Source organism: Phyllopteryx taeniolatus, chromosome 16 (assembly GCF_024500385.1).
Source record: "Phyllopteryx taeniolatus isolate TA_2022b chromosome 16, UOR_Ptae_1.2, whole genome shotgun sequence".
Taxonomy (NCBI): Eukaryota; Metazoa; Chordata; class Actinopteri; order Syngnathiformes; family Syngnathidae; genus Phyllopteryx; species Phyllopteryx taeniolatus.
Genome location: NC_084517.1, coordinates 14239856 through 14252440, shown reverse-complemented (window position 1 = coordinate 14252440; position 12585 = coordinate 14239856). Strand labels below are relative to the sequence as shown.

General features: G+C 38.7%; 2 protein-coding genes across 7 annotated transcripts; one reads left to right on the top strand and one right to left on the bottom strand.

Moving 5' to 3' along the window:
* Window positions 1-819: 819 nt before the first annotated feature.
* On the bottom strand, window positions 820-3661 carry LOC133466119 (guanine nucleotide-binding protein G(I)/G(S)/G(O) subunit gamma-7-like). Of its 5 annotated transcripts, none has more exons than XM_061749501.1 (4): window positions 2405-3661; window positions 1492-1563; window positions 1305-1405; window positions 820-1179 (listed from the first exon to the last, which is right to left on the bottom strand). In XM_061749501.1, exons 3-4 carry the CDS (start codon window positions 1383-1385, stop codon window positions 1054-1056), a joined length of 207 nt encoding a protein of 68 aa, XP_061605485.1. In that variant the 5' UTR covers window positions 1386-1405; window positions 1492-1563; window positions 2405-3661; the 3' UTR covers window positions 820-1053. The 5 variants fall into 5 exon arrangements, with proteins under 5 accessions (XP_061605485.1, XP_061605483.1, XP_061605486.1 ...); XM_061749499.1 differs by having other exon boundaries at window positions 1505-1563; XM_061749502.1 differs by lacking the exon at window positions 2405-3661 and adding an exon at window positions 2206-2292.
* dhps (deoxyhypusine synthase) lies at window positions 2236-11177 on the top strand. Of its 2 annotated transcripts, XM_061749496.1 has the most exons (10): window positions 2237-2387; window positions 3670-3878; window positions 3975-4127; window positions 5798-5919; window positions 6129-6225; window positions 6313-6399; window positions 6879-6984; window positions 7062-7165; window positions 8109-8234; window positions 9519-11177. In XM_061749496.1, the coding sequence occupies exons 2-10, from the start codon at window positions 3675-3677 to the stop codon at window positions 9612-9614; spliced, it is 1095 nt and encodes a 364-aa protein (XP_061605480.1). In that variant the 5' UTR covers window positions 2237-2387; window positions 3670-3674; the 3' UTR covers window positions 9615-11177. The 2 variants fall into 2 exon arrangements, with proteins under 2 accessions (XP_061605481.1, XP_061605480.1); XM_061749497.1 differs by lacking the exon at window positions 8109-8234 and having other exon boundaries at window positions 2236-2387.
* Window positions 11178-12585: the final 1408 nt, after the last annotated feature.

The following is a 12585-nucleotide window of genomic DNA, read 5'->3' as shown; positions in this document are numbered from 1 at the left end:
TGGTACGAATACCACTCGTGGTAGAAGGGCTCCCTCTAGTGTTGTGTGTATCTATCACTGAATTAAATATTCAAACTGTGCATACAGTGGTATAAACTTTTTTTTTTTTTTTTTTTTTCCCCCAGTAGAGTTATAGATTACAGTTACTTGTGTTTAACTTTTAAGTGCAATACATTTAATCTTTTAGAACTGCTCGTTTTTAATCATTTAGTGAGTTGCACTTTAACTTATTTTTTGCAATAGGTTTTAATTCAATTATTTAGGTATTTTTTTTAATTTTCCTATATTTAAGCACCGTACTAATTTTCAAACTACATAATGTTACAATGGCTTACAGTAAGAAATATACTTCACGAATGAAACCTGTGCATCATTACATTACTGTATTTGAATGTTCGTCATTATGGTGGTACTTGGAGAGCCGAGTATTTTTTTTTAGGTGGTACTTTGTGTAAAACGTTTGAAAACCACTTGTAATACAATATATTGAGATGCACCTTTAAGTACACAAACACGCTCATGTTATTACCCTCACCGGCCACACAATTAGGTACTCTTGCTCAAGCAATCAAGCATTCTGCCTTCATAAAAATATACTAGTACTCAGGTTTGATTGACGATACAGCATAAATGTGTCAAACAAAACTAAACATCTTTGAAAGTATATTTACAGCCATACCTACAGCTCTTGTATTTGCTTTAACTGGATAATGCCAGTGTACCAAATGAAGTGTTGTAAAAAAAATATATATATATTTTTTTGTTTTTGCTTTGTTTCCTTCTCTAAGATCATGTACAATCAAACGGGCGACAAAAATCAAACTCACATTAGTTGTTCAAAATAAAGATCATTGTGGCATATCGATTTGTAAAATTTATTGGTTCACAAAGTAATACAATGCTATTTTCAGAAATGTGTTTACAGAGCATTCAAATTAAATTATGTCGATCAGGCTACACAAGCGCTGCAAATTTTGCATGGTGAATTGAAATTAACATCAAATGACACCTAAATGTTCTGCTGAGCTGGTGTCAACCCTCTAATTAGGAGTCTCAAAGCAGCACACAAGACTTCTTATCTTTGAATGGATTGGAGGAGGCAGCGACGCTGGTAATTAGAGGGTCACTGCGCCTGTGGTCCTGGCAGTACTGGACCAAATCTACTGCTGTGAGAGAGATCTAGGACAGAGGTGGACAGACATTTATTTACAAGTGGGGTTTAGTGTTAAATGGCAGACCTTTAATCTGCTAGTCATCTGCTAGTAAAAAGTATGATGGAATTTTCCCAAAACAACCACACATACCTTAATTCTCTCCATGCTTGCTTCCAGCTGAAGCTGCTCCACCAATTTTTGCACCTGAACGAGGCTGTTACTGCAACTCATTTTCCACGGGGTAGCTTTTGCTAAAAAGATTTGATGTCCTTTAGAGGAATAATAGACCTGAACAGTGATCCTTTGAGCCTGACAGTCTGAAAAGCTTTCAACCTACCTTTTTGACCTACCTTTTTGCCACATCACTGTAGGGTGGGAGTTAAGAGGCCCTTTGAACATTAAGGGCATCCTGGAAAGGTCACAATGATCACAGTTTTTATTTTTCATTTTGGATCATGGATCTGCTTTTAATACAATGCCTTTTCCAATCTATACTAAAAAAATTGTAAATGTAAATCACTGCTGATGTTGGTTAAAAGGTTATCCCCCCCTGTGCATTAAACAAATTAATAAATGGAAAATGCCAGAAACATATTGATAGGCAGAAACATTTTATGAAATTAATCGAGTATCCACCTGTTGCCATTCATACAACAGAACAATAACATTGTGTTCAACTAAACAGTTCTAAATTTCACACCGAGAAAATTTGTGTTAGTGTACCGTGAGTTTTTTATTTTTCTTCTTTCTAAATATGTGTCTTAATTGGCTCAATAGATGTTGGGAAACACTGAACTAGGCTCTTGTGCTGCCACCTAAATTCAACTGCCAAGTTCAAATGTGATACTGAGAATGCAAGATCAGTAATGTAAGAAATTATTTTGGAAACGTTTATCATTAAATTTGGATAAACTAAAAGGCATAATTGTGGATTTTCTCAAGACCTGAAAAATGTATACATTAGCACGTATTTTGTGTGCCGAGGCATTCAAGAAATAAAACGACGAATTAGACGGTAAGCGCTCGTGAGCTAGTTGGTAGTTTGACTAACCCAAATGTCAAAGAAGAAGAAGTTCCGCACGTACTCTTCCGCTTTCGGTAACGCTGTCACCTACACCGTATACGTGGGATGTTTTTTTTTTCTTTAGTGCTAAATTGGTGATTTACAAAAACGGAATACATACATGTCATTTGTGACAACCGGTTAGTTTCCAGCCACACCGTCTCTTTAAGGTTTGTGAAATATTTACCCTTCATATCTCATTCTTGCCATAGGTTAGGAATAGCATAGTCGTTAGCCTCTGTTAGCTAAACTAACCTAGAAGCGGAAATATGGTAATGTCGTTCCACCACATAACCCAAGGCAAGAAAATATCACAGTGTTTCAATAATACCTCGAGTGGTATTTTTTTTTCATCAAAAAAATGCCTTGCTTAAAGTAGAAGTACTGATTGAACTCATTCTGAAAACGTACAGACTCCGAAATGAAGTACAAAAGTAACAATAATAATAGTATTTTTTGCTGTCAATTATGTACAATATCTGTTTTAAAAACTTGGCACAACGAAAGAACAAAATATGCCTTTGGTAATTATAAACTGAAAAAAATAAGTACTGAACGTGTTTTTTAAGATTCGACTTATAATTTTTGAACGGCAGGAGCTTGTGGTTTCTAAGCTGCCATATGACACAATGCATTTGCCATGAATCATTTTTGGAACCAACTGTATGAAACATCCATCCATCCATTTTCTGTACTGCTTATCCTCACTAGTGTTGTGTGCCTATCCTAGCTATCGGGGGTACACCCTGAACTGGTTGCAAGCCAATCGCAGGGCACACAAAGACAAACAACCATCTCTACTCACATTCACACCTATTGGCAATTTAGAGTCTCCAATAAACCTACCATGCATGTTTTTGGGACGTGGGAGGAAACCTGGAGAAAACCCACGCAGGCACGGGGAGAACATGCAAACTCCACACCGGCGAGGCCGGATTTGAACCTGGGTCCTCAGAACTGGGAGGCAGATGTGCTAACCAGTCGTCGACCGTGCTGCCCCGTATAAAACATGCTTACATAAGGCAATGGATGGGGAATATCTTGCTTCTCTGAATCTGTTGTGTCGTCAAGCTCTCAGTCAGTCAATCAAGATGTCAATTGTGGTTAACTTTACCTCTTTCTTTAAATTTTTTTTATGTTCTGTCATCATCTGCAGATGTTGAAAAAAGTGAAGTTTATTTTGATCATGTAAGGAGTAGGAAGTACTCAAATGTAGGGAGTAAAATTAACATTCAATGAGAAAAATAAATACTCAAGTAGAGATACTTGAAAAATCTCCTGAAGTATAGTATCAAAGTGTTTGTACTTCCTGCGACTGGGTAATGCACTTTATTAGAAAACAATCACGAGAAATTGAAGTTTAAAAAGAAGCGATTACACACAGTGTAGCTACACCGATATTGCTAGCGTATCATGAAAACCAGTTCTGACTGTCCAACTCACACCTTTCAGGTTTAATGGAAGACATGGCAGAAAAGGCCCCTTCTATTGCCCTTGAGGCTGTACTTAAAACCAGCAGTGACTTACCAGAGGACTTACCGAAGATCAGAGGCTACGACTTTAACCAGGGGGTGGATCTCCATGCAGTGCTGAAGTCCTACCTAACCACAGGCTTCCAGGCCAGTAGCCTAGGCTTGGCCATCCAGGAAGTCAACCACATGGTGAGAGGTTGAAGATGTACAATACTCATTTACCTTGAGTAGCTTTTCATATGGTTTAAGAATTTTTTTGGGAGACATTTATGTATTCGTCCCTAGATCGAAAAACGTCTCGAGACAGTTGAAGCAGAAGAAAACGAGTCTGGCGACTCGCCATCCCGTCCAGGCTGCACCATCTTTCTTGGCTACACTTCAAACCTCATCAGCTCTGGAGTCAGGGAGAGCATCCGGTACCTGGTAGAACACAAAATGGTGCGTCCGGAACACAGTCCATTCTGGGATACAATTTGCTTGGATTTGTTTTGTCTGGGGATGCGCCGATATTGCTTTTTTTCTGACAAAGAGTATGAGTACAAGTACTTGTTTTATTTTAATCAAGTATTATTTAAAAACATAAAACACAAACCTTTCCTGCACTTGTCTTACGTTTCACTCAAATATAATTTTTTTTAGAGTAGCAACTTACTGCATGTTTTTCTCACCGTTTTGGCACACATTTCACTTAAATGTAGCCGGTAACACAAGGCATTTCAGTTACAAAATAAAGCTGTGTCAGGACAACTGAAGTGATATATTATCGTACCATCGCTTACTTCTCTTTAGTCTGGACACCCAGTGGGTGTAGGTTGGCTGGGCCAGGCCACGCCATGGCTTCGTGACAGGAGTGCAGCTGGTTCAGCTAGAGCTGAGTAGCACACAGCTGAGCAGCACGGAGCAGAGCGTGAGATACTCTGTGTTATTCAAGAAACTCTGTGTTTGGTGTGCCGGTGGCCGTCTAGGTCACTGCCCGAGTGGAGTTAATCATCCGTTTATTCATCATAATTTGCATTTGGATTTACTGTTGTCATCAGCATTTACCTTAAAGTATCTCAACAAGGTTGACATGGTTCCTAACTTCCTACTCCACCTGCCTGGAAGTTATGTCAGCCTGGTAAAGTGGTATTGTTATATCATGGTATCGGAGCATTTTGATGAGTAGATGTACAGATGTACATTTTTTCCAAAGGGGATAATTGAAAAAAAAAATAAAAAATCTGCCATACTATAGTTGCGCCTCACAGATAAAAAAATTTACAGGGTAGATATCATGGAAAATTTACTTTTTGATTGCGTGTATAAAAATAGTTGGGTCTCTGGAGTGACTGTCTACTCATCAACTGTGAAATTGTACTGTAAATTCTTGTTGAGGTGTTTATTTCTGAAAATTCGTTTGCACAATATTGTCGGATTTGTGATGTCATGCATGTTTGTTTGTTGATGTGTCCGCTGCATGTGTAAAGTTATTTGGTGGTTTGGTGAGGAAGTGCTGCCTCCACAAGTGAAAATACAATCAGTGCTTTTACTTTCTTTATGAGGGCTTGCTTTTTTCTCTCTGACTTGGGTTTCCACTCGAGCGCAAGTAGCTCTTAGCAATACGCGGTGCTGCCCCGGGTTGTCATGGTAGCACAAAGCTATACGTGCATTGTCACACCCTGCAGTAGATGGAGGTGGGGGTAAGCGGTGGATCTAATGCATGATAGTGGACAGGACAGGCTGATTTCTGCAGGGCTCTAAGAGGGTTAAAATTGTATTTTACTTCTTGATCCTTGTTTTTTTTTTTTTTTTTTTTGATTACGCAGACATTTTATTAAGACAACTGGGAATTGTTTTAACTTGTGGGGAAAAAACTACAATATGTTTCCTTTAACATTAATTACTGTCACTAGTGAAGAAGAAATTGTAAAAATGTAAAATCATGAAACAACTACCTTAATTTATAGAAGTGGTGACGTGTATTGGTTGTCTTACTATTTAAAATGCGACTCTGGTTTACTTCATGATACTTCCTCTGTATTCTTCTTCCCTTTGCATGTTATTCTTTTAATACACCTTTTTGTCTTAAACCACAAAATAAAAATTGTGTTTCGTTGACTTTTGTGTAGGTGGATGTGGTTGTGACCACAGCAGGAGGCATAGAGGAGGACTTGATCAAGTGTCTTGCTAACACATACCTTGGAGACTTTAGCTTACCGGGCAAGGAGCTTCGTCTAAGAGGAATCAACAGGTTGGTAAAGTATGAACTGTAATTATGACTCAACTACTGCGTTAGAGTAAGCTAGTGAGTACGGCGTGTTCCGACTTTCGTACAAATATAGGTTACTGGCTGCAAATTCTTCAAGATGCCAAATTTATGTAAATGTATAAATTAAGTCTGTTTCATGCTCTTTAACCACCTCCCTTCTTTCCCCCTCATTCTACCCTATCTGGTTCAAGGATTGGGAACCTACTAGTGCCTAATGATAACTACTGTAAGTTTGAAGACTGGCTCATTCCCATCTTAGACCAGATGTTGCTGGAGCAGAACACAGTGGTGAGTCGGATAGAGCCACCCAACTTACAGTTTACTGCTTACTCACTTTGTTTCTTGTGATTGGTTGGAAATTAATTTAAAACCTAGGGTACCCGTTGGACTCCTTCCAAAATGATCCACCGGCTTGGCAAGGAGATCAATAATACTGACTCTGTCTACTACTGGGCGTACAAGGTTGTATTCTTCATAATTATGTTGACTAATAACAGCTACAGGATTGTCAGAATAATAACTTTGGATTCACTGGATACACCTGTAGGATTTTACAGAGTTATGAAAAAGTCTCTCAAACAAAGATACTTTAGTAATGCTGGGTTTGACACTCATAATTTAACAGTGTGTTAATTACTGTCGTTGTATTTTGCTGTGATATAGAATTCCATTGCACGTACTGAGAGATGTTTGTTATATTGGTATCAGACCTTAAAAATTGACATACTGAATTATAAACATCTCAAGATCATCCAGTGCAATCTAAAACCACAATAATAAACATACTGCTAAATGAATACCTCTCTGACAGTGCCAATCCAAATTGAGCGCCATCTTTGTAAAGGCAGATTTTCCGTCCCTCGCAATGTTGTGTATGTCGGAAATACATGTACACTCAAAACACAGAACAAATAATGATTTAAATTATTATTTTTTTAAAGAATAATATTCCAGTATTCAGTCCTGCATTGACAGACGGCTCTCTTGGCGACATGCTTTACTTCCACTCCTATAAGAATCCTGGCCTTATACTGGATATTGTGGAAGGTAAAAGAGAAAGATTGCTTCGTTTAAGCCGATATCATTAGTTGACAGTTTCATAAATGTGAGCCTGTTCTTCATAGATATACGCAGGTTGAACAGCCAGGCGGTGTATGCCAAAAAATCTGGAATGATCATCCTCGGAGGTGGGCTGGTCAAGCATCATGTAGCCAACGCCAACCTCATGGTAACTCATTTCTTCTTCCCCTCTCTAAATACAACACATAAAGTTAGTTTTTGTAGATTGACACGGTTCTTTTTTGTACCGTGGTGCCTTGAGATATGGTTTTAAGTTGTTTCTTGACCACGCTTGTAACTCAAAACACTCATCTCAAATGGTCTTTCCCTATTGCAATGAACAGAAGTGCTTTTAATCCGTACCAGCCTCCCCAAAAACCCAACAAAAAAATTTGCATGCTATAACTTTGAACTTTATAAAAACATATCATAATGACATCATTAAATAGAATGTAAAGAATTAAACAGTTTGTGCATCATGAGCAAGTCATTGCGGCTCCTTCAGGTGTGTGTAGCTCGGCCTTTATATACAGCTCTGGTCATCCATCCATCCATTTTCTGGACCAGTTATCCTCGCAGGCGTGCTGGAGCCTATCCTAGCTATCGTCGGGCGAGAGGCGGCGTACACCCTGAACTGGTCGCCAGCCAATCGCAGGGAACATATAAACAAGCAACCATTCACACTCACATTCACACCTACGGGCAATTTAGAGTCTTCAGTCAACCTACCACGCATGTTTTTGGGATGTGGGAGGAAACTGGAGTACCCAGAGAAAACCCAAGCAGGCACGGGGAGAACATGCAAACTCCACACAGGTGGGGCCGGGGATTGAACCCATCCGGTCCGCAGAACTGTGAGGAAGACGCTCTAACCAGTCAGCCACTGTGCTGCCTTGTTGTTTTCATTTTCCACAGATCATAATAAAAAATGTACAAACATAAAAATCACAATTAATACATTAGTGCTTGGATTTGTGCTTAAATATAAGAATGCATCAGCCTATCTTCAATTATTTGTGCAGGAAGATCATAAATATTGATGAGTGGCATGTAATTGTCACACATCATTATAAATAAAGCTCGAACCTGTTTTTACAACACTGTTTCTACAGAGAAATGGTGCAGATTACTGTGTGTATGTGAACACGGGCCAAGAGTTTGACGGCTCGGACTCTGGTGCCAGACCTGACGAGGCTGTGTCCTGGGGCAAGATCAGAACCGACGCTAAACCTGTCAAGGTATCAATGTTTATCCTTACAATATTCTGCCAATAAGAAAACTAATGTTTTCTTGACACGCTTATCAACTATATACTCCAGGATGTATATTTTCAAATTCCGTTAATCCCAAAACTAGTATAATTTTGATTTAATTTTCTCTGAATACAGATGATAATCATCAAAGCGTAAATTGATCTGACTGATGCATAGGCAAGGGTCTGGTTGCTCAGTACAATGATGAGCATTTCAATTCATCATTCAACATCCATTCATCCATCCATTTTCTACCGCTTATCCGAGGTCGGGTCGCGGGGGCAGCCGACAAGGCTTTATTAAGTTCAGGAATACCAATGAAACAACATCAGTGTCAGGAAACGGAATGTGTCGTGACTTCTGGTTCCACTTGAAGGTAACGTGCATTTTTTTTGACAATTTAAAACAGTTTGGAGTGTGGAAAACAAGCGTGTGCCCCATAAGGCAATAAAGTAATTTGAACTCGTGTAGGCAGTAGTTTATGCACTATGGTGTGTGTATGTGGCACATGGATACTTTCCCAAATAACTTCAACGAGCAATCATGTAGGTGGCGCCAAAACTCATTGATGCTCTGCTCACCTTGTGCGAAGCCACCACTGGCTAATTGGCTTTTTTTTTTTTTAAATAAAAAGTTATTTTTCCATTAAATGTCCCCTTTTGTGATAAATTGAACATTCTTCATAGATGATGTCATCTTTCCATCATTCTATTGTCCTATATAGGTAAGCTACTGTTAAATGTTGCCTCACTTCACATGTGGTCTGCTACTACACATTGTTCAAAGTTCAGTTGTATAATCTAATAAGTGGTGGTTTGTGTTTGATGGAATTAATCAAACTGACTCATGCAGGACAGCTCTCGAGTCGTTTTCGTAGTGATGGTTGACCGGGAATCTGGGTAACTAATTGTGGAGTGTGTCCCCAATGTATCTTCTACTCACAGACGGTATGTGTATTAATTTGCCCTCAAGGTGGCAGTATCTGCTCATTGTCAACTCCATGCATGCTGAGGTTGGCGTCAGAACCCCTATCTTAAAGCGCCACAAAATAGAAATGAATGAAAAACAAAGTTTACTCTAAGATCAATCCATCCATTTTCTATAGGGCTTATCCTCAATATGGTCACGGGTAAGCTGGAACCTATCGCAGCTGACTTTGGGTGGGGTACATCCTGGACTGACTATCACAGGTTTACTGTAACAAATGGGGGGGGGGGGGAGAAATCTTTTTTTTTTTTCCATTTTCAGTTTTTTTGTTTTTGTTTCTAGGTATATGCCGATGCTTCTTTAGTCTTCCCTCTGATTGTGGCCGAGACCTTCGCTCTCCACGCCGACAAGCTGACTGCAGGCAAGAAAACTGAATGAATGCTGCGAAGCACTTTGTCTCATTACAGTGAAACACTTTTTCCGGGGGGAGGAAGCGCCGCTTCATGCCGGGTAACTTTGTAAAGCACCGCAGCATTCCTGTCCAATCAGTGCTGCCATGTGGAAATAAGACTGCACGGTCTCTCTTAGCTTTCTCCAACAATATTTACTTGTTAGGACAAGTTGTATTACTCTCATTCAAATGGCTTAAATAACACAGTTGCATGCCTCAGCATGCGCCAAAGAAACCGTCAGTTGGGCGTTAGCAGACGACAGTGAATATGCGCCCATGAGGCCAAAACTGCATATATTTCACTTTAGAATTGTATTATTTAACTTAACAATGAACTGTGTGGATGCTAGATTATGTAAACCACCACTTTACGATGCTAGATTGCTAAATTACACAAGCAATTAAAGGAACTTTCTTTTATGGTTGAAAGGAATATTTGTCCAATTCAGAAGGCATTGATGTGCATGCAATGCTTTATTTCACTGCGTTTACCTCTTTGGGGTTGAAAAAGATTTGAATAGCATTATTTGCACCTGTCTTCTTTCTACAATGTAAATATCCAAATTGACATCGGCAACAATGTTAGGTTTTCATAGCTGTTTTTTGTTTATCTATCTATCTATCTATCTATCTATCTATCTAGCTATCTATCTATCTATCTATCTATCTATCTATCTATCTATCTATCTATCTATCTATCTATCTATCTATCTATCTATCTATCTATCTATCTATCTATCACATTATCATTTTCCTTTATTTCGCAGTGAATAATGGATGAATGTTAATGACAAAATGAAGGTATATGCAGGTGGTACGTATCAATGAAAGTGTACAATCGAGTGCTTATACAAATTAGGTTTGCTCAGTCTTGTTGGAATCCTGTGCTCTGCTACGTATCCTAGCCTGGATTTACGTTGCACGGTTCAAGTGACAATTTAGATTTTTCGCCCTCAAGCGGCACAATTCGCAATTTGCGTCATGGAAGCATAAATAGAAAAAAATCAGGCATGGAATTGGATCTTTTGAGCGGAGTCTCAGGCCTCTTCCAAATGTGGTTAAAATCCGATGCGTATCGGATGTCTGCCTATGTGAGTGCACTGTAGATGACTAGATCGGATATACACTGTCAATGCGAGCTTCACATCCTCCAAATACACTGATTGGTGATATATATCCACCTACATCTGGGCAAACAACACCCGCTGTAAATCTAAACTACAGCAAAGCATAGCCCATTAAATATGATGTAATTATGGTTCATAAGACGTATGTCCATCATTAAATAAGCAAAAAATATTGACTGAATGTAAACACAGCCATATCGGATATATGTCCCTTGAACTATGCATAGAAATAGTTAAGAGGCCTTACATTTTTATTCGGAACGTGGACCTGCAGTGTAAATCCAGGCATAACGTATCAGGTTAAATATTGTGCTGCTTTATAACACCTCTAGAAATTATTCTCAGAAATACAGTTTCCTCCCTGAACTGAATATTTGTATTTCTTTGCTTTAAAAAAAAAAAAAAAAAAAATCTGTAAACTTACATTACATCATTTGGAACTTTGTTTTGAATAAACAAAAGGAAGTAAACGGTGTCTTCTGACTTGTTCGGCGAGAATTCACAACTGGCGGAGTGGCACGCCGTTTCCTCCGTTCACTTGTTGATGTTATATATACTCGCCTAGACACAATACATCCTCTTAAGATCCTTTTCCTCTCTCAGCTCTCTTCTGAAACAACCACATAATCAAGTCAAGTCATTTCCCAATGTAATAAATCAGTCTGATGTTGTGGTAATAATATTTCCTGTGCCTAATCACGCTTCCCATGTTCTCAAGTTGTTTTCCTAACCCACTTATGCTAAGTTATACCTAAAAAAATGGGAATTGTGGATTGATTTTATCTTACGTTTACTGAAACATAATTTTCTCCATAGTGGTTCAAAGTGTCTTTCTTGACTCGAATATTGGCCTTCTTTTGCTTTTGCAAATGAGGAATGGAATTGGAACTAGGTCACAGTCAACTTTCCCAAAAACCTGAGCCCAAAGTGCGACACACAAAATTGTGTGTTCCTTTCTCACTGCAACAGGTTTTCCATTCAGGTCATTTATGGATCAAGTGCCCCCCCCCAATGCACCAGTATCAGATTGTAATCATCAAAGCCTCAGAAGTCCGCCAAAACCTCAGCTCAATGAGTTTCTTTGACCTTTTTTGTGATGCCACCACAGAGAAAAAGTGATGTTAACCATAGAAAAAGGAAATGGAGGAGCATACTGCACTGTAAGGAGGTGTGTTGCTGCTCAGTTCAATTTGAGCAACACAGTGAACCCCCAGTGAGCCATTCATGTATTCACCAATTCACGTTTTGTTCTGTGGAACTGAACCCCAATTTTTCACTAAAAAAACTCACCTGTTAGCGGCTATCGGCATTGTTTTGTGTTCTTTCTTTAAACTCCTAAGATACCGCCAAAGCGCTGGGTAATCAGAATGTATTAATTGCTGTTTTTACAGATTTTGCGAAGGTGACGTACACGCCAGTCTCCTAACACTTCCAGTGCATTTTTTCAAAATCAAATAATCTGTAAGGCATTTATTTTAATGGGTAATGTTGTAAAATGGGTTGAAATGATAAAGCCTTTTAGGATTCATAGTTTGGGGTACTGCATGTATATTTAGGGTTTAAACTGTTACTATAGGTAATGATAAACATTTTGTGGGGGTGTCAATTGCAGATTTAAATTAGCATAGCAATAGCACGGCTTTAATAATTTAAATGTTACAAATAAAACACCACTAGGTGACAGTATTGCTCTAAAAACCTTCAAACATTGCAGTTGTCCCTTGTCTATCACAGGGACAGCGACCATATATTTATTTTTTCATTTATATATATATTGTAAAGCTTTATACAGCGTACTAATACAAAACATGCATGTGAGGTGTAGGTATTT

Bases quoted from the DNA above. Each gene is read 5' to 3' on its own strand.
- LOC133466119 (XM_061749498.1), bottom strand. From the start codon at position 1,601: ATGAAAAATAAAAACTGTGATCATTGTGACCTTTCCAGGATGCCCTTA. The intron at 1,406-1,504 runs GTAGGTCAAAAA...AAATCTTTTTAG, and splicing joins TACAGTGATGTGGCAAAAAG to CAAAAGCTACCCCGTGGAAA. The intron at 1,180-1,304 runs GTATGTGTGGTT...CCTCTGTCCTAG, and splicing joins CAAGCATGGAGAGAATTAAG to ATCTCTCTCACAGCAGTAGA.
- dhps (XM_061749496.1), top strand. From the start codon at position 3,675: ATGGAAGACATGGCAGAAAAGGCCCCTTCTATTGCCCTTGAGGCTGTA. The intron at 4,128-5,797 runs GTGCGTCCGGAA...ACTTTTGTGTAG, and splicing joins ACCTGGTAGAACACAAAATG to GTGGATGTGGTTGTGACCAC. The intron at 6,985-7,061 runs GTAAAAGAGAAA...TGTTCTTCATAG, and splicing joins TATACTGGATATTGTGGAAG to ATATACGCAGGTTGAACAGC.